Raw genomic sequence first — 20,824 nt, 5'->3', positions numbered from 1 at the left:
CACCCAATGGGTGCTAGATCACTCTGTGGAGTCATCCCACATGGTGGCCTGGGTCACCCAACGGGTGCTAGATCACTCTATGGAGTCATCCCACATGGTGGCCTGGGTCACCCAACGGGTGCTAGATCACTCTGTGGAGTCATCACCCCATGGTGGCCTGGGTCACCCAATGGGTGCTAGATCACTCCATGGAGTCATCACCCCCGTGGTGGCCTGGGTCACCCAACGGGTGCTAGATCACTCTATGGAGTCATCACCCCATGGTGGCCTGGGTCACCCAATGGGTGCTAGATCACTCTATGGAGTCATCACCCCCGTGGTGGCCTGGGTCCCCCAACGGGTGCTAGATCACTCTATGGAGTCATCACCCCATGGTGGCCTGGGTCACCCAACGGGTGCTAGATCACTCTGTGGAGTCACCCCCCGTGGTGGCCTGGGTCACCCAATGGGTGCTAGATCACTCTATGGAGTCATCACCCCCGTGGTGGCCTGGGTCCCCCAACGGGTGCTAGATCACTCTGTGGAGTCATCACCCCATGGTGGCCTGGGTCACCCAATGGGTGCTAGATCACTCTATGGAGTCACCCCCCGTGGTGGCCTGGGTCACCCAACGGGTGCTAGATCACTCTATGGAGTCAACCCCCCGTGGTGGCCTGGGTCACCCAACGGGTGCTAGATCACTCTATGGAGTCAACCCCCCGTGGTGGCCTGGGTCACCCAATGGGTGCTAGATCACCCAAGGGCAACTCAGATCACCAAGAATGACGGGTGACACTTAAGGGTGATGTAGAACGGGACTACAGCTCCCATCATCCCCGGGACTACAGCTCCCATCATCCCCGGGACTACAGCTCCCATCACCCCCCGGGACTACAGCTCCCAACACCCCCCGGGACTACAGCTCCCAACACCCCCTGGGACTACAGCTCCCATCACCCCCCCCGGGACTACAGCTCCCAACACCCCCTGGGACTACAGCTCCCATCATCCCCCGGGACTACAGCTCCCATCACCCCCCGGGACTACAGCTCCCATCACCCCTGGGACTACAGCTCCCATCACCCCCCCCGGGACTACAGCTCCCATCACCCCCTGCGCCTTCCCTCTCCCAACCCTCCCCGGGACTACATCTCCCATCACCCCCCTCGCGCTCCCTCTCCCAACCCTCCCTCCGGGACTACATCTCCCATCACCACCCGCGCGCTCCCTCTCCCAGCCCTCCCCGGGGACTACACCTCCCATCACCCCCCGCGCGCTCCCGCTCCCATCACCCCGGAACTACATCTCCCATCACCCCCCGCGCGCTCCCGCTCCCAGCCCTCCCCGGGGACTACAGCTCCCAGCATCCCCCGCGCCTTCCCTCTCCCAACCTTCCCGGGGACTACAGCTCCCATCACCCCCCGCGCGCCCCTTCTCCCAACAATCCCCGCGCCGCGCCTCCTGATTGGCCGCGGCGGGCGCGGCGCAGCGCGTCGCCTCCTTCTAGCCGCCATGTCGCGAGCGGCGCGGGCAGCTCGGGCCGTGACGGGTCGCCGAGGCGGTGGCGGCGCCGCCGCCGCCGCCTCGGCCACGGCTCGGCCGATCCGCACCATCATCCCCGCGGGCCGCGCGGCGCCGGGGCCGCCGTTGGGGCCGGTGCTGGGGCAGGTAGGGCCGGGGGCGGGGTGTGGGGGGGGGCCCGGTACCGGCTCCGGTAACGGTTCTTCCCGCTCCCGTCAGCGCGGGATCCCGATCGGCGCCTTCTGTCAGGACTTCAACGAGCGCACGCGGCACGTGCGGCCCGGGGTGCCGCTGCCCGTGCGCCTGCGTGTCCGCGTGAGTGGCGTGGGGGGCTCCCCCCCCCCGCGTGTCCGTGTCCGTGTCCCCCCCCCTCTCCGGTGTCACCGGGATCCCCCCGCCCCGGGTACGCGGGTTCCTGTGGGGGGCTGGTCTTGTCCCGGTGACCCCCCGTGGGTGCCCTGGGGACCCCCCGTGGGTGCTGCCTTTACCCCCGTGACCCCCCGTGGGTGCCGTGGTGACCCCCCCCCCCCCCCGTGGGTGCTGCCCTCGCCCCGGTGACCGCCATGAGCCCCCCGGTGACCCCCGTGGGTGCTGCCCTTGCCCCGGTGACCCCCCGTGGGTGCCCCGGTGACCCCCATGAGTGTCCCCGTGACCCCCGTGGGTGCCCCAGTGACCCCCCCCCGTGGGCACCCCGGGGACCCCCCGTGGGTGCTGTCCTCCCCCCGGTGACTGCCGTGACCCCCCCGCTGACCCCCGTGGGTGCCCTGGTGACACCCGTGGGTGCTGCCCTCGCCCCGGTGCCCCCCTGGGTGCCCCGGTGACACCCATGGGTGCTGCCCTCACCTCAGCGACCTCCCTGGGTGCCCCGGTGACACCCATGGGTGCTGCCCTCACCCTGGTGCCCCCCTGGGTGCCTCAGTGACACCCATGGGTGCCCTGGTGCCCCCCAGGGGTGCTGCCCTCCCCCCGGTGACCCCCATGGGTGCCCCGGTGACCCCCATGGGCGCCTTGGTGACACCTATGGGTGCCAACCTCCCCTCATAGACCCCCCCCGGGCACTGCCCTGGCCCCGGTGACACCCATGGGTGACCCCCCTGGGTGCTGCCCTCGCCCCGGTGCCACCCATGGGTGCCCCGATGACACCCGTGGGCGCCAACCTCCCCTCATCGACCCCCCCTGGGTGCTGCCCTGGCCCCGGTGACACCCCTGGGTGCCCTAGTGACACCCATGGGTGCCAACCTCCCCTCGTCGACCCCCCGCGGGCGCCCCGGTGACACCCATGGGTGCCCCGATGCCACCCATGGGCGCCACCCTCCCCTCATCGACCCCCCGTGGGTGCTGCCCTCGCCCCAGTGACACCCATGGGTGCCTCGGTGACACCCATGGGCGCCAACCTCCCCTCATCGACCCCCCGTGGGCGCTGCCCTGGCCCCAGTGACACCCATGGGTGACCCCCCGGGTGCTGCCCTCCCCCCGGTGCCCCCCCCACGGGTGCCCTGGTGCCACCCGCGGGCGCCCCGGTGACACCCATGGGTGCCGGCAGCCCGACGGCTCCTACGAGCTCACCATCGCCCAGCCGACGGCCACCTACTTCCTCAAGGCCGTCGCCGGCGTCGAGAAGGGGGCGGCGCGGCCCGGTGAGCGGGTGGGTGGGGGGCACCCATGGGTGCTGGGGGGTGTGTGAGCACCCTTGGGTGCCCTACAAGTGGGGGGGGGGCGCTGGGTGGCCGGTAAGTGGGTGCTGGGTGCTCTGGTGCGCCGTGGAGGAGGGGAGGGAGGGGGTCTTGGGGCTCTGGGTGCCCCACAAGTGGGTGCTGGGTGCCCTGGGTGCTTTGGGTGCCCCACAAGTGGGTGCTGGGTCCCCTGGGTGCCCCGTGGGGGGTCCCAGGTCCCTTGGGTGCCCCAAGAGTGGGTGCTGGGTGCCCTGGGTGCCCCATGGGGAGGTCCCATGTCCCTTGGGTGCCCCATGGGGGGTCCTGGGTCCCTTGGTTGCCCCAAGGGTGGGTGCTGACACCCCAGGGTGCCCCATGGGGGGGTCCCATGTCCCTTGGGTGCCCCACAAGTGGGTCCTGGCTCCCTTGGGTGCCCCATGGGAGGGTCCTGGGTCCCCTGGGTGCCCCAGAAGTGGGTCCTGGGTGCCCCATGGGGGGGCCCCAGGTCCCTTGGGTGCCCCAAGGGTGGGTGCTGGCTCCCCTGGGTGCCCCATAGGTGGGTCCTGTGTCCCTTGGGTGCCCCACAGTGGGTGCTGGGTGCCTGTGGGGGGGTCCTGGGTCCCTTGGGTGCCCCAAGGGTGGGTGCTGGCTTCCTTGGGTGCCCCACAAGTGGGTCCCAGCACCCCAGGGTGCCCCGTGGGGGGGGTCCCATGTCCCTTGGGTGCCCCACGAGTGGGTCCTGGCTCCCTTGGGTGCCCCATGGGAGGGTCCTGGGTCCCTTGGGTGCCCCAAAGGTGGGTGCTGGGTGCCCTGGGTGCCCCAGAGGTGGGTTGCCGACACCCCAGGGTGCCCCACAAGTGGGTGCTGGCTCCCTGGGTGCCCCATGGGGGGTCCTGGGTCTCCAGGGTGCCCCACAGTGGGTGTTGGGTGCCCCATGGGGAGGTCCCATGTCCCTTGGGTGCCCCACAAGTGGGTGCTGGCACCCCAGGGTGACCTGTGGGGAGGATCCCAGGTCCCTTGGGTGCCCCACAGTGGGTGCTGGGTGCCCCATAGGGGGGTTCCGGGTCCCCTGGGTGCCCCACGAGTGGGTCCTGGGTGCCCCATGGGGGGGTCCTGGGTCCTCTGGGTGCCCGACAAGTGGGTGCTGACACCCCAGGGTGCCCCACAAGTGGGTCCCAGCTCCCCAGGGTGCCCCATGGGTGGGTCCTGTGTCCCTTGGGTGCCCCACAAGTAGGTCCCAACTCCCCTGGGTGCCCGTGGGGGGGTCCTGGGTCCCTTGGGTGCCCCAGAAGTGGGTGCTGGTTCCCTTGGGTGCCCCATGGGGGGGGTCCCATGTCTCTTGGGTGCCCCAGAGGTGGGTGCTGGATCCCTGGGGTGCCCCATGGGGGGGTCCCATGTCCCTTGGGTGCCCCACAAGTGGGGTTCTGGGTGCCCTGGGTGCCCCATGGGGGGGTCCCGGGTCCTTTGGGTGCCCCACAGTGGGTGCTGGGTGCCCCATGGGGGGGGTCCCATGTCCCTTGGGTGCCCCAGAGGTGGCTGCTGACACCCCAGGGTGCCCCACAAGTGGGTCCCAGCTCCCCAGGGTGCCCCATGGGTGGGTCCTGTGTCCCTTGGGTGCCCCAAAGTGGGTCCTGGGTGTCCCATGGGGGGGACCCAGGTCCTTTGGGTGCCCCACAAGTAGGTCCCAACTCCCCTGGGTGCCCCATGGGGGGTCCTGGGTGCCCATGGGGGGGTCCTAGGTCCCTTGGGTGCCCCACAAGTGGGTGCTGGTTCCCTTGGGTGCCCCATGGGGGGGTCCCGGCTCCCCTGGGTGCCCCACAAGTGGGTGCTGGCGCCCCAGGGTGCCCCATGGGGGGGGTCCTGGGTCCTTTGGGTGCCCCACAAGTGGGTCCCAGGTCCCCTGGGTGCCCCACAGTGGGTTCTGGGTCTCTTGGGTGCCCCAAAGGTGGGTGCTGGCTCTCCTGGGTGCCCCATGGGGGGGGTCCCATGTCCCTTGGGTGCCCCACGAGTGGGTCCCAACTCCCCTGGGTGCCCCATGGGGGGGTCCTGGGTGCCCGTGGGGGGGTCCTAGGTCCCTTGGGTGCCCCACAAGTGGGTGCTGGTTCCCTTGGGTGCCCCATGGGGGGGTCCTGGCTCCCCTGGGTGCCCCACAAGTGGGTGCTGGGTCCTCTGGGTGCCCCACAGTGAGTCCTGGGTGCCCCATGGGGGGGTCCCAGGTCCTTTGGGTGCCCCACAAGCGGGTGCTGGCACCCCAGGGTGCCCTATGGGGGGGTCCCATGTCCCTTGGGTGCCCCACAAGTAGGTCCCAACTCCCCAGGGTGCCCCATGGGGGGGTCCCAGGTCCTCTGGGTGCCCCACAAGTGGGTCCTGGGTGCCCCATGGGGGGGTCCCATGTCCTTTGGGTGCCCCACAAGTGGGTGCTGACTCCCCTGGGTGCCCCGTGGGGGGGTCCCGGGTCCCCTGGGTGCCCCACAAGTGGGTCCTGGGTGCCCCATGGGGGGGTCCCATGTCCCCTGGGTGCCCCACAAGTGGGTCCCAGCACCCCAGGGTGCCCCGTGGGGGAGGATCCCAAGCGCGTGGCGGGTGCCGGAGGCAGCACCCACGGGTGACACGGTGACGGTGACGGTGCCAGGGCACGAGGTGGCCGGGCTGGTGTCGCTGAAGCACCTGTACGAGGTGGCGGCGGCGAAGCGGCGGGACCCGGCGCCGGCCCTGCGCGACCTCCCGCTGCGGGTGCTGGTGGGTGCCCTGGTGGGCTCCGCCCGCAGCCTGGGCCTGCGCGTCGTGCCCCGGTGAGGCCCCGCCCCCGGGCGCCTGGGCCCCTTCCTGCCCTGCCCTGCCCTGCCCGCCCGGACGCCTGGGCCCCTTCCTTCCTGCCCGCCCGGACGCCTGGGCCCCTTCCTTCCTGCCCGCCCGGACACCTGGGCCCCTTCCTTCCTGCCCTGCCCTGCCCTGCCCGCCCGGACGCCTGGGCCCCTTCCTGCCCTGCCCGCCCGGACGCCTGGGCCCCTTCCTTCCTGCCCTGCCCTGCCCTGCCCGCCCGGACGCCTGGGCCCCTTCCTGCCCTGCCCGCCCGGACGCCTGGGCCCCTTCCTTCCTGCCCGCCCGGACGCCTGGGCCCCTTCCTGCCTGCCCGCCCAGACGCCTGGGCCCCTTCCTTCCTGCCCCCGGACGCCTGGGCCCCTCCCGGACGCCTGGGCCCCTCCCGGACACCTGGGTCCCTGGGGATCCCCGGACACCTGGGCCCCTTCCTGCCCCCGGACGCCTGGGCCCCTTCCTTCTCCCGGACGCCTGGGTCCCTGGGGCTCCCCGGACGCCTGGGCCCTTTCCTTCTCCCGGACGCCTGGGCCCCTGGGGATCCCCGGACGCCTGGGCCCCTCCCGGACACCTGGGCCCCTTCCTTCTCCCGGACGCCTGGGCCCCTGGGGATCCCCGGATGCCTGGGCCCCTCGCTCACCCGGATGCCTGGGCCCCTTCCTTCTCCCGGACACCTGGGCCCCTTCTTCCCCGGACGCCTGGGCCCTTTCCTTCTCCCGGACGCCTGGGTCCCTTCCCGGACACCTGGGCCCCTGGGGATCCCCGGACGCCTGGGCCCCTCCCGGACACCTGGGCCCCTGGGGATTCCTGGACACCTGGGCCCTTTCCTTCTCCCGGACGCCTGGGCCCCTTCTTCCCCGGACGCCTGGGCACCTCTTGGACACCTGGGCCCCTTCCTTGCCCGGACGCCTGGGCCCTTTCCGGACACCTGGGTCCTTTGGCGGGGGGGGGTTGGGGTGGGGGGTGCCCAGACGCCTGGGCCCCTCACCCGGACGCCTGGGCCCCTTCCGGCAGGCTGACGGCGGAGGAATGCGCCGCCTTCCAGCAGCAGCGGCGGGAGCTGCTGGCGGCCAGAGAGGCGGCGGCCGCCGAGGAGGAGGCGAAGAAGAAGTGAGCCCGGACGCCTGGGCCCCTTCCCGGACGCCTGGGCCCCTTCCCGGACGCCTGGGCCCCTTTCCTTCCCCGGACGCCTGGGCCCCTTCCTTCCCCGGACGCCTGGGCCCTTTCCTTCCCCGGACGCCTGGGCCCTTTCCCGGACGCCTGGGCCCCTTCCTTCCCCGGACGCCTGGGCCCTTTCCACCCGGACGCCTGGGCCCCTTCTCACCCGGACGCCTGGGCCCTTTCCACCCGGACGCCTGGGCCCCTTCCCCGGACGCCTGGGCCCTTCCCCCCCGGACGCCTGGGCCCTTCCCCCCCGGACGCCTGGGCCCCTTCCCCAGCTGGGGGGGGGGGGGGGTTGTGTCTGGCCCAATAAACGTCCTTCTGCCGCGTCCTGGTGTCTGTTGGGGGGGGGGAGGGGCTGCCCCGGACGCCTGGGCCCCTTTGGGGACGGGTGTGAAGGGAGGGGGATGGACACACGGACACGGGTGGGGACACGGATGTGCAGGGACACGCGGGGACACACAGACACAGATGGGGACAGGGACATGCGTGTGTGGGAACACGGGGCCCACAGGGACACATGGACACGGGTGGGGACAGGGACACGGGTGGGGACACGTGCAGGGACACATGTGTAGCTGGGGACATGGGACACGTGTGTGTGGGGACACAGACACGGGTGGGGACACACGGACACAGGTGGGGACAGGGACACGCGTGTGCGGGGACCCAGGAACATGGGTGGGGACAGGGACACGTGTGTGCGGGGACATGGGGACACACAGACACGGGTGGGGACACGTGTGTAGCTGGGGACATGGGGGGACACTGTGGGGACACAGGGACACATGGACACGGGTGGGGACACGGATGTGCAGTGACACGGGAAACGTGTAGCTGGGGACATGGGACACACGGACACGGGTGGGGACAGGGACACGCATGTGTGGGGACACGGGGACACACGGACACAGGTGGGGATATGGATGTGCGGGGACACGTGGGGACACGCGTGTGTGTGGGGACACGGGGACACGGGTGGGGACTGGGACACGCATGTGAAGGGACATGGGGACAGGGACACACGTGTAGCTGGAGACATGGGGGACACAGACACGGGTGGGGACACGGATGTGTGGGGACATGTGGGGACACGTGTGTAGCTGGGGACATGGGACACGCGTGTGTGGGGACACAGGGACATGGGTGGGGACAGGGACACGCGTGTGCGGGGACATGGGGACACATGGACACGGGTGGGGACAGGGATGTGCAGTGACACGTGGGGACACATGTAGCTGGGGACATGGGGGGACACGCGTGTGTGGGGACACAGGGACACACGGACACGGGTGGGGAGACGGATGTGCAGTGACACATGGGGACATGCGTGTAGCTGGGGACATGGGGGGACACACGTGTGTGTGGGGACACAGGGACACGGGGACAGGGACACGCATGTGTGGGGACATGGGGACACGGACACGGGTGGGGACACATGCAGGGACATGCGTGTAGCTGGGGACAGGGACAAGTGTGTGCGGGGACATGGGGACACAGACACGGGTGGGGACATGCGTGTAGCTGGGGACATGGGACATGCGTGTGCATGGACACAGGGACACGGGTGGGGACAGGGACACGCGGGGACACGGAGGGGACACGCGTGTGCGGGGACACGGGGGGACACACGGACACGCCGGGACACGCGTGACGGAGCCGCCTCCGTCCCCTCCTCGTCCTCCTTCGTCCCCCCTCATCTTCCTCCTCCTTCAGCCCCTCCTCATCCTCCTGTTCCTTCATCCCCTCATCTTCCTCGTCCCCCTTCATCCCCTCCTCATCCTCCTCCTCCCTCATCTCATCTTCCTCTTCCTTCATCCCCTCCTCGTTCTCCTTCATCCCCTCATCTTCCTCCTCCTCCTTCATCCCCTCCTCGTCCTCCTTCTCCTTCATCCCCTCATCCTCCTCCTTCTTCATCCCCTTGTCCTCCTTCATCCCCTCCTCATCCTCTTCCATCCCCTCCTCATCCTCTTCCATTCCCTCCTCATCCTCCTTCGTCCCCTCATCTTCCTTGTCCTCCTTCATCCCCTCCTCGTCCTCCTTCATCCCCTCATCTTCCTCCTCCTTCATCCCCTCCTTGTCCTCCTTCTCCTTCATCCCCTTCTCATCCTTCATCTCATCTTCCTCTTCCTTCATCCCTTCCTCATCCTCCTCCCCCTTCATCTCATCTTCCTCCTCCTTCTTCATCCCCTCCTCATCCTCCTTCATCCCTTCCTCATCATCCTTCATCCCCTCATCTTCCTCCTTCTCCTTCATCCCCTCATCTTCCTCCTTCTTCATCCCCTCCTCATCCTCCTTCATCCCTTCCTCATCATCCTTCGTCCCCTCCTCATCCTCCTTCTCCTTCATCCCCTCCTTCTCCTTCATCTCATCTTCCTCCTCCTCCTCCTTCGTCCCCTCCTCCTCCTCACCCCTCCCCTCCCCTCCCCCCCCGCCCCCCCCCCCGGACGCCTGGGTCCCCTCCGTCGTTGCCGCGGAAACCCGCCCCCGGCAGCCGCGGCGGGAGGGGCCCAGGCGTCCGGGTGTCCCCCCCCTCCCCCCCCCTTCCCTCCCTCCCACGCCGCGTGCTGGGGATCCCCGGCGTCCCCCCTCCCCCCCCTCCCCCCCCGCGAGGGGCCCAGGCGTCCGGGATTCCCCCCTCCTCCCCCCCCCACTTAGGGGGCCCAGGCGTCCGAGCCCCCCCAACCCAACCCGCAAGGGGCCCAGGCGTCCGGGATCCCCCCCCCTCCCATAGAGGACCCAGGCATCCGAACCCCCCCCCCCCCACTTAGGGGGCCCAGGTGTCCGGGATTCCCCCCTCCTCCCCCCCCCCACTTAGGGGGCCCAGGCGTCCGAGCCCCCCCTGCCCCAAAACCCACTTAGGGGGCCCAGGTGTCCGGGATTCCCCCCTCCTCCCCCCCCCCACTTAGGGGGCCCAGGCGTCCGAGCCCCCCCCCCAAACCCGCAAGGGGCCCAGGCGTCCGGGTCCCCCCCCCCCTCCCATAGAGGACCCAGGCATCCGAACCCCCCCCCCCACTTAGGGGGCCCAGGTGTCCGGGATTCCCCCCTCCTCCCCCCCCCCACTTAGGGGGCCCAGGCGTCCGAGCCCCCCCTGCCCCAAAACCCACTTAGGGGGCCCAGGTGTCCGGGATTCCCCCCTCCTCCCCCCCCCCACTTAGGGGGCCCAGGCGTCCGAGCCCCCCCCCCAAACCCGCAAGGGGGCCCAGGCGTCCGAGCCCCCCCCCCTCCTAGCGGCAGGGGGCCCAGGCGTCCGGGATTCCCTCCCCTGCCCCCACTTAGGGGGCCCAGGCGTCCGGGTTCCCCCCCCTCCCATAGAGGACCCAGGTGTCCGAGCCCCCCCAATTAGGGGGCCCAGGCGTCCGACCCCCCCCCCCCCCAAAACCCGCAGGGGGCCCAGGCGTCCGAGCCCCCCCCCCCCCTCCTCGCGGCAGGGGGCCCAGGCGTCCGAGCCACCCCCGAACCCGCAAAGGGCCCAGGCGTCCGAGCCCCCCCCCCGTGGCAGGGGGCCCAGGCGTCCGAGCCCCTCTCCCCCAAGCCGCAAGGGGCCCAGGCGTCCGGGCCGTCGCTCCTCTCCCCACCGCCCCGCCCCGCCCCGACTCTATTTTTAGGCGCCGGCGCCTATTTTTAGCGCCGCGACTTCAGCGCCCAAATTTGGCAGCGGCGGAGTCGGCAGGGGGAGGCGGGGCCTCGCCGGGGCTCCCGGACGCCTGGGCCCACGCTGGGGGGGGGGGGAGCCGCAGGGCGGGGCCTCGCCGGGGCTCCCGGACGCCTGGGTCCCCCCCCACCCTGGGGTGGGGGGCAGCCCCAGGGCTCCGGCCACACGCGTGTGCGTCCGCCGCCGTTACGCGCGTCGCACACGCGTGTGCACGCATGCCGCACACGCGCCGCACACGCGTCGCACACGCGTCGCACGCGCAACCGAGGGGAGGGAGAGAGGGAAGAATGGAGGGATGAAGGGGAGAGGGAGGAGGAATGGATGGAGGGATGGAGGCAGGGATGGAGGCAGGATGGATGGAGGGATGGAGGAAGGATGGAGGCAGCGATGGAGGCAGCGATGGAGGAAGGAGGAATGGAGGAAGGAGGGATGAAGGGATGGATGGAGGCAGGGATGGAGGAAGTAGGGATGGAGGCAGGGATGGAGGCAGGGATGGAGGCAGGAGGAATGGAGGAAGGAGGGATGGAGGCAGGGATGGAGGCAGGAGGAATGGAGGACGGAGGGATGGAGGCAGGGATGGAGGCAGGGATGGAGGCAGGGACGGAGAGGGAAGGCCGGGCGCTCGGGGGGTGGCCTCCGTCTCTCACCCTCCGTCCATCTCCCCGTCCCCTGCCTCCCTCCCTTGACCCTCCCTCCTGGCACCCCTCTGTCAACGCTCGCCATCTCCCCCCCCTCCATCCCTCCCTCCGCTGACCCTCTCCGTCCGGCTTCCCATGGACCCTCTCCATCCATCCCTCCATCCCTTGACCCTCTCCATCCCTCCCTCGACTCCATCCCTCCCTCCGTTGACCCCCCCGCTCCTTCTCTCCCTCCATCTCTCGGCCTTCTCCATCCCTCCGTTGGCCTTCTCCCTCCATCCCTCCATCCCTTGCCTGCCCTCCCTCCACTGACCCCCTCCATCTGCCCATTGACCCTCTCCCTCCCCTCCGTTGACCCGCTTCATCCCTCCGTTGACCCGCTTCGTCCCCCCGTTGACCCTCTCTCCCCCTCCACTGACCCTCCCCCCCCATTGACCCTCTCCACCCCTCTCCGTTGACCCTCTCCCTCCATCCCTTCACTCCTTCCCTCCATGACTCCTCCAACCCTCCCTCCCTCGGCTTCCCCCCCCCTTCCGAGGCCCCTCTCCCCTCCCCTCCGTTGACCCTCTCCCTCCGTTGACCCTCTCCCCCCCCCCTCCACGGACCGTCTCTCCTCCGCGGGGGGGAAGGGGGGCTGTGGGCGGGTCCCTCCGCCGCCGCCGCCGCCAATCACGGCCGGCCCCGCCCCCCCCAGGCCGCCGCCATCTCCTATTTCGGTGCGAAGCCGCCGCGCGCCGCCTCCCCCCCCCCCCCCCCCGCGCGCGCTTCGGGGCCCCGCGCGGCAGCGGCGTCAGCGGTGACGCGGCCGCCCCCCCCCCCCCGGCGCGGCGATTGGGCGGGGCGGGCGGTGACGCGGCGGTGACGTGGGGCGGCGCGGGGCTATATAAGGGGGCGGGCGGGCGGGCGGCGGGGCGCGAGGATGCTCCGCTCCACCAAGGGCGCCTCCAAGGCGCGGCGCGACCAGATCAACGCCGAGATCCGCGCCCTGCGCGACCTGCTGCCGCTGCCCGACGGCGACCGGCTCCGGCTCTCCTACCTCCACATCATGGCCCTCGCCTGCATCTACACCCGCAAGGGCGCCTGCCTCCGCACCGGTGCGCACCGGGAACCGCGCCGCGAGCATGAACCGGGCACGGGATGGGGACGGAACCGGGCACCGCGTTGGGAGCATGCACCGGGCACGGGATGGGGACGGAACCGGGAACCGCGTTGGCAGCATGCACCGGGCACGGGATGGGGACGGAACCGGGCACCACGCTGGGAGCATGCACCGGGCACGGGATGGGGATAGAGCCGGGCACCGGGCACGGGATGGAAGCATGAACCGGGCACTGGGATGGGGATAGGAGCATGCACCGGACACCGGGAATGGGGACGGCAGAATGCACTGGGCACTGGGATGAGGATGGCAACAGGCACCGGGACTGCAGGATGCCCCAAGCACCGGGATGGGGATGGGAACAGGCACCGGGCACGGGATGGGGACAGCACCAGGCACCACGATCGGGGCAGAACCGGGCACCGGGATAGGGACAGGGAACCGGGAACGGAGATGGGAACTGGGGGTCAGCACCACGGACAGGGACCGGGGACCGGGACTGCGGGTCCGGGGATCAGCACCAGGGACAGGGTCCAGGGACCGGGACCAGGGACCGGGACCGGGGATCAGCACCATGGACAGGGACGGGATCAGCACCATGGACAGGGACCGGGAGAGCCGGGATGGGATAAGCACCATGGACAGGGAGCGGGTCCGGGACTGCGGGTCCGGGGATCAGCACCATGGACAGGGGCAGGATCAGCACCACGGACAGGGACCGGGGATCGGGGATCAGCACCACGGACAGGGACCGGGAGAGCCGGGACGGGATCAGCACCATGGACAGGGACCAGGGACAGGGACTGGGGATCAGCACCACGGACAGGGACCGGGGCTGGGACAGTGGGGCCAGGGATCAGCACCATGGACAGGAACCAGGGACTGGGGATCAGCACCATGGACAGGGGCAGGATCAGCACCATGGACAGGAACCAGGGACTGGGGATCAGCACCATGGACAGGGGCAGGATCAGCACCATGGACAGGGACCAGGGGGCGGGACGGAGGCAACGGGACCCGGGATCGGGATCGGGGTTGGGACCCGGGGATGGGACCGGACCTGGGACCGGGGTTGGGACCGAGGCTGGGACCCAGAGCTGGGACCAGAGCTGGGACCGGGGCTGGGACTGGACCTGGGACCGGGGCTGGGACCCGAGCTGGGACCAGGGCTGGGACCCAGGGATGAGATCAGAGCTGGGATCGGGGCTGGGACCGGGACTAGGACTGGACCTGGGACCCAGGGATGAGACCAGAGCTGGGATCGGGGCTGGAACCGGGACTGGGACTGGAGTTGGGACCAGAGCTTGGGCTGGAGCTGGGAGCAGAGACGAGAGCAGAGCTGGGACCCGGGCTGGGACAAGACCGTGACCGGGATGGGGGCAGAGAGGACCAGGGACTGGGACCGGGGCTGGGACCACAGCCCGGACTGGACTGAGAGGAAAGCAGCGGGGCCAGCAGCAGGGACCGGGACCGGGGAGCAGAGCCGGGGCCAGGCTACAGGCTGGAGACCAGGATTAGGGACAGAACCGGGACCGGGATCAGCACCGGCAGCAGGGATTAGGGGACAGGACCGGGTCCGAGATGGGGGGGAAAGGTCTGGGATGGGGGTACGGGACCGGAACTGGGGAACAGGACCAAGACTGAGACCGGGAAGGGTCCAGGATGCACCCGGGACTCTAGGACCAGGGATGGGCTTGGTGGGACCAGGGACTAGGGATGAGGACAAGGAGCACTGGGCAGACTGGGGGCACTGGGCAGATTGGGAGCAGGTTGGGGGGACCGGATGGTGCTGGGGGAAGCCCTGGGGTGGTTTTAGGGTGCACGGGGGGGGGGGTGAGGACCCAGGGACCCACTTGTCACCCTGAGCCAGCTGGGCCCAGCACTAAGCTGGGGTTGAATCCATCCCTGCCCGGCCAGGTGCTGAGCTCGGTGCTGAGCCCTTAGCCCCAGAAGGGTGCTGAGCTCAGTGCCAAGCCCACGAGGCTGCTGTGGTCCACGTGGGTGACGCTGGGGGTGACGCTGAGTCCATGGGGCCACCACGGGTCTATGGGGTGCTGAGCCTGGCGCTGAGCCCCTGGGGCCACCATGGGTCCACGCATCGGTGCCGTTGGGTGCTGAATCCATGGGGCCACCATGGGTCCATCGGGGTGCTGAGCCTGGCGCTGAGCCTCTGGGGCCACCATGGGTCCACGCATCGGTGCCGTTGGGCGCTGAGACCATGGGGCCACCATGGGTCCATCAGGGTGCTGAGCCTGGCGCTGAGCCTCTGGGGTCACCATGGGTCCACACATCGGTGCCGTTGGGCGCTGAGACCATGGGGTCACCATGGGTCCATCAGGGTGCTGAGCCTGGCGCTGAGCCTCTGGGGTCACCATGGGTCCACACATCGGTGCCGTTGGGCGCTGAGACCATGGGGTCACCATGGGTCCATGGGGGTGCTGAGCCTGGCGCTGAGCCTCTGGGGTCACCATGGGTCCACGCATCGGTGCCGTTGGGCGCTGAGACCATGGGGTCACCATGGGTCCATCAGGGTGCTGAGCCTGGCGCTGAGCCTCTGGGGCCACCATGGGTCCACACATTGGTGCCATTGGGTGCTGAGCCCATGGGGCCACCACGGGTCCATGGGGGTGCTGAGCCTGGCGCTGAGCCCCTGGGACCACCATGGGTCCACACATCGGTGCCATTGGGTGCTGAGTCCATGGGGTCACCATGGGACCATTGGGGTGCTGAGCCTGGTGCTGAGCCCATGGGACCACCATGGGTCCATGTGGTGGGTGCCGTTGGGGTGCCAAGCCCACGGAGATGCCATCGGGTCCCTGCACGGGTGCCATCGAGGTGCTGTCGGGGTGGGGCGAGCCCCCGTGGGCAGCGCGGCAGGCGCTGAGCCCCCCCGTTTGCCACCCGCAGGCCCGGCGCAGGGTGCCCTGGCGGAGCTGCTGGCGGGACCGGAGCTGGACGATCTGGTGGCCTCGCTGCCCGGCTTCCTGCTGGTCTTCACGGGTGAGGGCAAGCTGGTCTACATCTCCGAGAACGTGGCTCAGCACCTGGGGCACTCCATGGTGCGTGAGGCATCCGGCCGGGATGGACCGAGGGACGGTGGCGGGTGGGGACGAGGAGGGAGGGACGGAGGGAGGGGATGGAGGTGGAGGGATGGAGGACTGGAGATAGGGGATGGAGGGATGGAGATGGAGGAATGAAGAGAAGGAGGATAGAAGGACGGAGAGATGGAGAAAGGGGATGGAGGGATGAAGATAGGGGATGGAGGGATGGAGATGGAGGCATGAAGGGAGGGAGGATAGAGGGATGGAGGGATGAGGAAAGGGGATGGAGATGGAGGAATGAAGGGATGGAGGAGGAGGGATGGAGGGATGGAGATGGAGGAATGAAGGGATGGAGGATAGAGAGATGGAAGGATGGAGATAAGGGATGGAGGGATGGAGATGGGTCCTAGAGAGGATGGGGATGGAGGGGCGAGGAGCCAGAAGAGGGTGGACAGAGGTGGTGGGGTCTCAGGGGGGGTCCCGGGGTGCAGCCAAGCCTGACGCCCACGTGCAGGTGGACCTGGTGGCCCAGGGCGACAGCCTCTACGACATCTTGGACCCGGCCGACCACCTGGCCGTGAGGACTCAGCTGGCCCTGCCCTGCCCCGGCGATGGTGGTGAGCAGGGGACGGGGCTGGTGGGACGGAGGGAGGGATGAAAGGATGGATGGAGGAATGGAAGGAAGGAAGGATGGATGGACGGATGGATGGAGGGAGGAAGGGATGGACAGATGGAGGCATGGATGGGTGGATGGAGTGATGGGGAGATGGGTGGAGGGATGGATGGAAGGATGGAGAGATGGGTGGAGGGGTGGATGGATGGACAGATGGATGGATGGAGAGATGGGTGGAGGGGTGGATGGACGGACAGACGGATGGTTGGGCAGTTGGACGGATGGAGAGATGGATCTAGGGATGGATGGACATGTGGATGGATGGACAAATGGCTGGCTGGCCAGACAGATGGATGGATCAATGGATAGATGGATGGATGGATGGATGGATGGACAGATGGACAAATGGCTGGATGAGTGGCCGGACGGATGGACAGGAAGATGGTGGATGGAAAGATGGATGGATGAATGGATGGATGACAGATGGATGGACAGTTGGATGGATGGACAGACAGCTGGATGGAAAGACGGATGGATGAACGGATGGATAGATGACTCAATGGATGGATAGATGGACGGACAGGCAGATGGATGGACAGATGGATGGATGGATGGATGGACAGAGAGATGGATGAGTGGAGGGATAGATGACTCAATGGATGGATAGATGGACGGACAGGCAGATGGATGGACAGATGGATGGATGGATGGATGGATGGACAGAGAGATGGATGAGTGGATGGATAGATGACTCAATGGATGGATAGATGGACAGATGGATGGACAGATGGACAGACGGATGGATGAGTGGATGGATGGATGACTCAATGGATGGCGAGATGGATGGACAGATGGATGGATGGATGGACAGACGGATGGACGGATGGACAGGCAGCTGGACAGACGGGTGGCGGGTTGGCCGGCCGGAGAGGCCGCTGGCCGGGCGGGCGCCCACGCGACGTGCCAGCACCATGCTGAGCCCCGTGTCCCCCCCCGTGTCCCCTCCCCTGTCCCCCCCCCCCCCCGCAGAGCGTCTGCTGCGCTGCCGCTTCACCACGGCGAAGGCAGCGCGGAGGCAGAGCGGCGGCAACAAGCTGGTGCTGCTGCGGGGACGCTTCCGGGCGCCACCGCCACCGCCGGGACCTCGGGCCACCGCCGCTGCCACCGTCACCGCCGCCGCCGCCGCCGCCCGGCCCGTCTTCGTGGCCTTCTGCGCCCCGCTGGAGCCCCGGCCCCGCGCCGCCGCCGACTGCCTGCTCCTGGCCTCCTTCGAGACCTGCCACGCCAGGGACCTGGCGCTGCTCGACGCCTCCGACAGGTGAGGGGCCCAGGCGGCCGGGTGTCCCCACCCCCAGGGACCCAGGTGTCCCCATCCCCAGGGACCCAGGTGTCTTGGTGTCCCCATCCCCAGGGACCCAGGTGTCCAGGTGTCTCCACCCCCAGGGACCCAGGTGTCCTGGTGTCCTCAACCTCAGGGACCCAGGTGTCCTGGTGGCCCCATCCCTGGGGACCCAGGTGTCCAGATGTCCCCACTCCCAGGGACACAGGTGTCCCCATCCCCAGGGACCCAGGTATCTTGGTGTCCCCATCCCCAGGGACCCAAGTGTCCTGGTGGCCCCATCCCCAGGGACCCAGGTGTCCCCATCCCCAGGGATCCAGGTGTCTTGGTGTCCTCATGACCAGGGACCCAAGTGTCCGGGTGTCCCCACCCCCAGGGACCCAGGTGTCTTCATCCTCAGGGATCCAGGTGTCTTGGTGTCCCCATCCCCAGGGATCCAGGTGTCCAGGTGTCTCCATCCCCAGGGACCCAGGTGTCCTCATCCCCAGGTGTCCAGGTGTTCCCACCCCCAGAGACCCTGGTGTCCCCAACCTCAGGGATCCAGGTGTCCTCGTGTCCCCATCCCCAGGGACCCAGGTGTCTTGGTGTCCCTATCCCCAGGGACCCAGGTGTCCCCATCCCCAGGGACTCAGGTGTCCTGGTGTCCCCATCCCCAGGTGTCCCCATCCCCAGGGACTCAGGTGTCTTGGTGGCCCCATCCTCGGGGACCCAGGTGTCCAGGTGTCCCTGCCCCCAAGGACCCAGGTGTCCCCATCCCCAGGTATCCAGGTGTCTTGGTGTCCTCATGCCCAGGGACCCAGGTGTCCAGATGTCTCCACCCCCAGGGACCCAGGTGTCTGGGTGTCCCCATCCCCAAGGGACCCCGGCATCCGGGGGGGACCCAGATGTCCAGGAAGGGACCCAGGCGTCCGGCGGGGGAGGGATGGGTGCCATGGGCCGGGCACCCATGGGTGCTGTGTGTGTCCCCCCCCCGGCAGCGTGCTCTTCCACCTGGGCTTCGGGGCGCCGGAGCTGCGGGGACGTTCGTGGTACGGGCTGCTGCACCCCGATGACCTGCAGCACGTGGCCGCCCAGCACCTGCGCCTCGGTGAGTCCCCTCCCGCGTCCCCGTGTCCCCAAGGAGCCGCGTCCCCGAGCGCCCCGTGTCCTCCTGTCCCAATGTCCCCAAGGAGCCCCAGCCTCATGTCTCAGGGGGCTCCGTGTCCCCAAGGGGCCCCACATCCCTGCGTCCCCAAGGGCCTGGTGTCCCCCCATCGCCACGTCCCTAAGGGCCTGGTGTCCCCCCATCGCCACGTCCCTAAGGGCCCCGTGTCCTCCTGTCCCAATGTCCCCAAGGAGCCCCGAGCTCCATCCTCATGTCTCAAGGGGCCCCATGTGCCCCTGTCCCCGTGTCCCCACGGGTCTGGTGTCCCCTCGTCCCCAAGGAGCCCCAAGCCCCATCCTCATGTCTCAAGGGGCTCCGTGTCCCCAAGGGGCCCCACATCCCTGTGTCCCCGAGGGCCTGGTGTCCCCCCATCGCCACGTCCCTAAGGGCCCCGTGTCCTCCTGTCCCAATGTCCCCAAGGAGCCCCGAGCTCCATCCTCATGTCTCAAGGGGCCCCATGTGCCCCCGTCCCCGTGTCCCCACGGGTCTGGTGTCCCCTCGTCCCCAAGGAGCCCCAAGCCCCATCCTCATGTCTCAAGGGGCTCCGTGTCCCCAAGGGGCCCCACATCCCTGTGTCCCCGAGAGCCTGGTGTCCCCCCATCGCCACGTCCCTAAGGGCCCCGTGTCCTCCTGTCCCAATGTCCCCAAGGAGCCCCAGCCTCATGTCTCAGGGGGCTCCGTGTCCCCAAGGGGCCCCACATCCCTGTGTCCCCGAGGGCCTGGTGTCCCCCCATTGCCACGTCCCTAAGGGGCTGGTGTCCCCCCATCGCCACGTCCCTAAGGGCCCTGTGTCCTCCTGTCCCAGTGTCCCCAAGGGGTCCCAAGTCCCCAAAGGGTCCCATCCTAAAGAGTCTGCATGTCCCCCCAGAACAGTGTCCCCAAGGGCTTGTGTCACCCGATCCCCATGTCCCCAAGGGGCTCCTCTGCCCCCATCTCCAACAGCCCATGTCCACCCCTGTCCCCAAGCGTCCCCAGCCCTCCATCCACCACATCCCCAAGGGTCCGCGTGTCCCCAAAGGTCCCTGTCAACAGGGTCCCCACGTCCCCTGCCTAGGGTCACCCCATCCACCACGTCCCCAAGACCCTTCCCGGCCGAGCATGTCCCAGCCGTAGCACGTTGCAGGTGGCGCGTCGCGTGTCGTGGCGTCGCGTGTCATGCGTCACGGGCTGCGTCACGTGTCCCCCGCGTCGGCTGAGCCCGTCCGTGCGTCTGTCCGCAGCGGGGGGCGGCGCCCGAGGCCCGGGCCGAGATGGTGGCACGGCTGCAACGCCAAGGACGGGCTGGGCTGGACGTGGGTCTACGCCCTGGTGCGGCCCGAGGGCCCCGACGGGCCCCTGCTGGCCCACAACTTCGTCATCAGGTGAGGGGCCAGGCGTCCGGGTGTCCCCAACCTCAGGGATCTGGGTGTCCAGGTGTCCCCACCCCAGGGATCCGGGTGTCCTGGTGTCCTCAACCTCAGAGATCTGGGTGTCCTGGTGTCCCCAGCCTCAGGGATCCGGGTGTCCTGGTGTCCTCAACCTCAGGGATCCAGGTGTCCCCAACCTCAGGGATCCAGGTGTCCTGGTGTCCCCAACCTCAGGGATCCAGGTATCCAGATGTCCCCACCCCAAGGGACCCAAGTGTCCTGGTGTCCCCAACCTCAGGGATCCGGGTGTCCAGGTGTCCTCAACCTCAGGGATCCTGGTGTCCCCCAACCCCAGGAACCAGGTGTCCTGGTGTCCCCAACCTCAGGGACCCAGGTGTCCAGGTGTCCCCCACCCCTAGAGATCCAGGTGTCCCCCCCACCAAGGGATCCAGGTGTCCTGGTGTCCCCAACCTCGGGGATCCAGGTGTCCAGGTGTTCCCCACCCCCAGGGACCCAGGTGTCCTGGTGTCCCCACCCCCAGGGATCCAGGTGTCCCCACCCCTAGAGATCCAGGTGTCCCCACCACCAAGGGATCCAGGTGTCCTGGTGTCCTCAACCTCAGAGATCCAGGTGTCCTGGTGTCCTCAACCTCAGGGATCCGGGTGTCCTGGTGTCCTCAACCTCAGGGATCCAGGTGTCCCCAACCTCAGGGACCCAGGTGTTCTGGTGTCCCCAACCTCAGGGATCCAGGTGTTCTGGTGTCCTCAACCTCAGGGACCCAGGTGTCCTGGTGTCCCAATCCCCAGGGATCCAGGTGTC

At 69.0% G+C, this 20,824-nt stretch overlaps 1 protein-coding gene and 1 long non-coding RNA gene across 4 annotated transcripts; one reads left to right on the top strand and one right to left on the bottom strand.

Annotated features, from left to right (window-relative positions):
- Positions 1–1,471: 1,471 nt before the first annotated feature.
- Positions 1,472–7,234, top strand: MRPL11 (mitochondrial ribosomal protein L11). Of its 2 annotated transcripts, XM_067317192.1 has the most exons (6): positions 1,472–1,647; positions 1,720–1,815; positions 3,044–3,137; positions 5,785–5,944; positions 6,984–7,124; positions 7,220–7,234. In XM_067317192.1, exons 1-5 carry the CDS (start codon positions 1,492–1,494, stop codon positions 7,081–7,083), a joined length of 606 nt encoding a protein of 201 aa, XP_067173293.1. In that variant the 5' UTR covers positions 1,472–1,491; the 3' UTR covers positions 7,084–7,124; positions 7,220–7,234. The 2 variants fall into 2 exon arrangements, with proteins under 2 accessions (XP_067173293.1, XP_067173292.1); XM_067317191.1 differs by lacking the exon at positions 7,220–7,234 and having other exon boundaries at positions 6,984–7,141.
- On the bottom strand, positions 7,019–7,406 carry LOC136996261 (uncharacterized). Of its 2 annotated transcripts, none has more exons than XR_010887539.1 (3): positions 7,375–7,406; positions 7,160–7,216; positions 7,019–7,093 (listed from the first exon to the last, which is right to left on the bottom strand). It is a non-coding gene; the product is annotated as an uncharacterized lncRNA (long non-coding RNA). The 2 variants fall into 2 exon arrangements; XR_010887540.1 differs by having other exon boundaries at positions 7,352–7,396.
- Positions 7,407–20,824: the final 13,418 nt, after the last annotated feature.

Source organism: Apteryx mantelli, unplaced genomic scaffold, assembly GCF_036417845.1.
Source record: "Apteryx mantelli isolate bAptMan1 unplaced genomic scaffold, bAptMan1.hap1 HAP1_SCAFFOLD_33, whole genome shotgun sequence".
NCBI classification, from domain to species: Eukaryota; Metazoa; Chordata; class Aves; order Apterygiformes; family Apterygidae; genus Apteryx; species Apteryx mantelli.
Note: the sequence above shows the minus strand (reverse complement) of the source record. Positions and strands in the feature narration are given on the sequence as shown.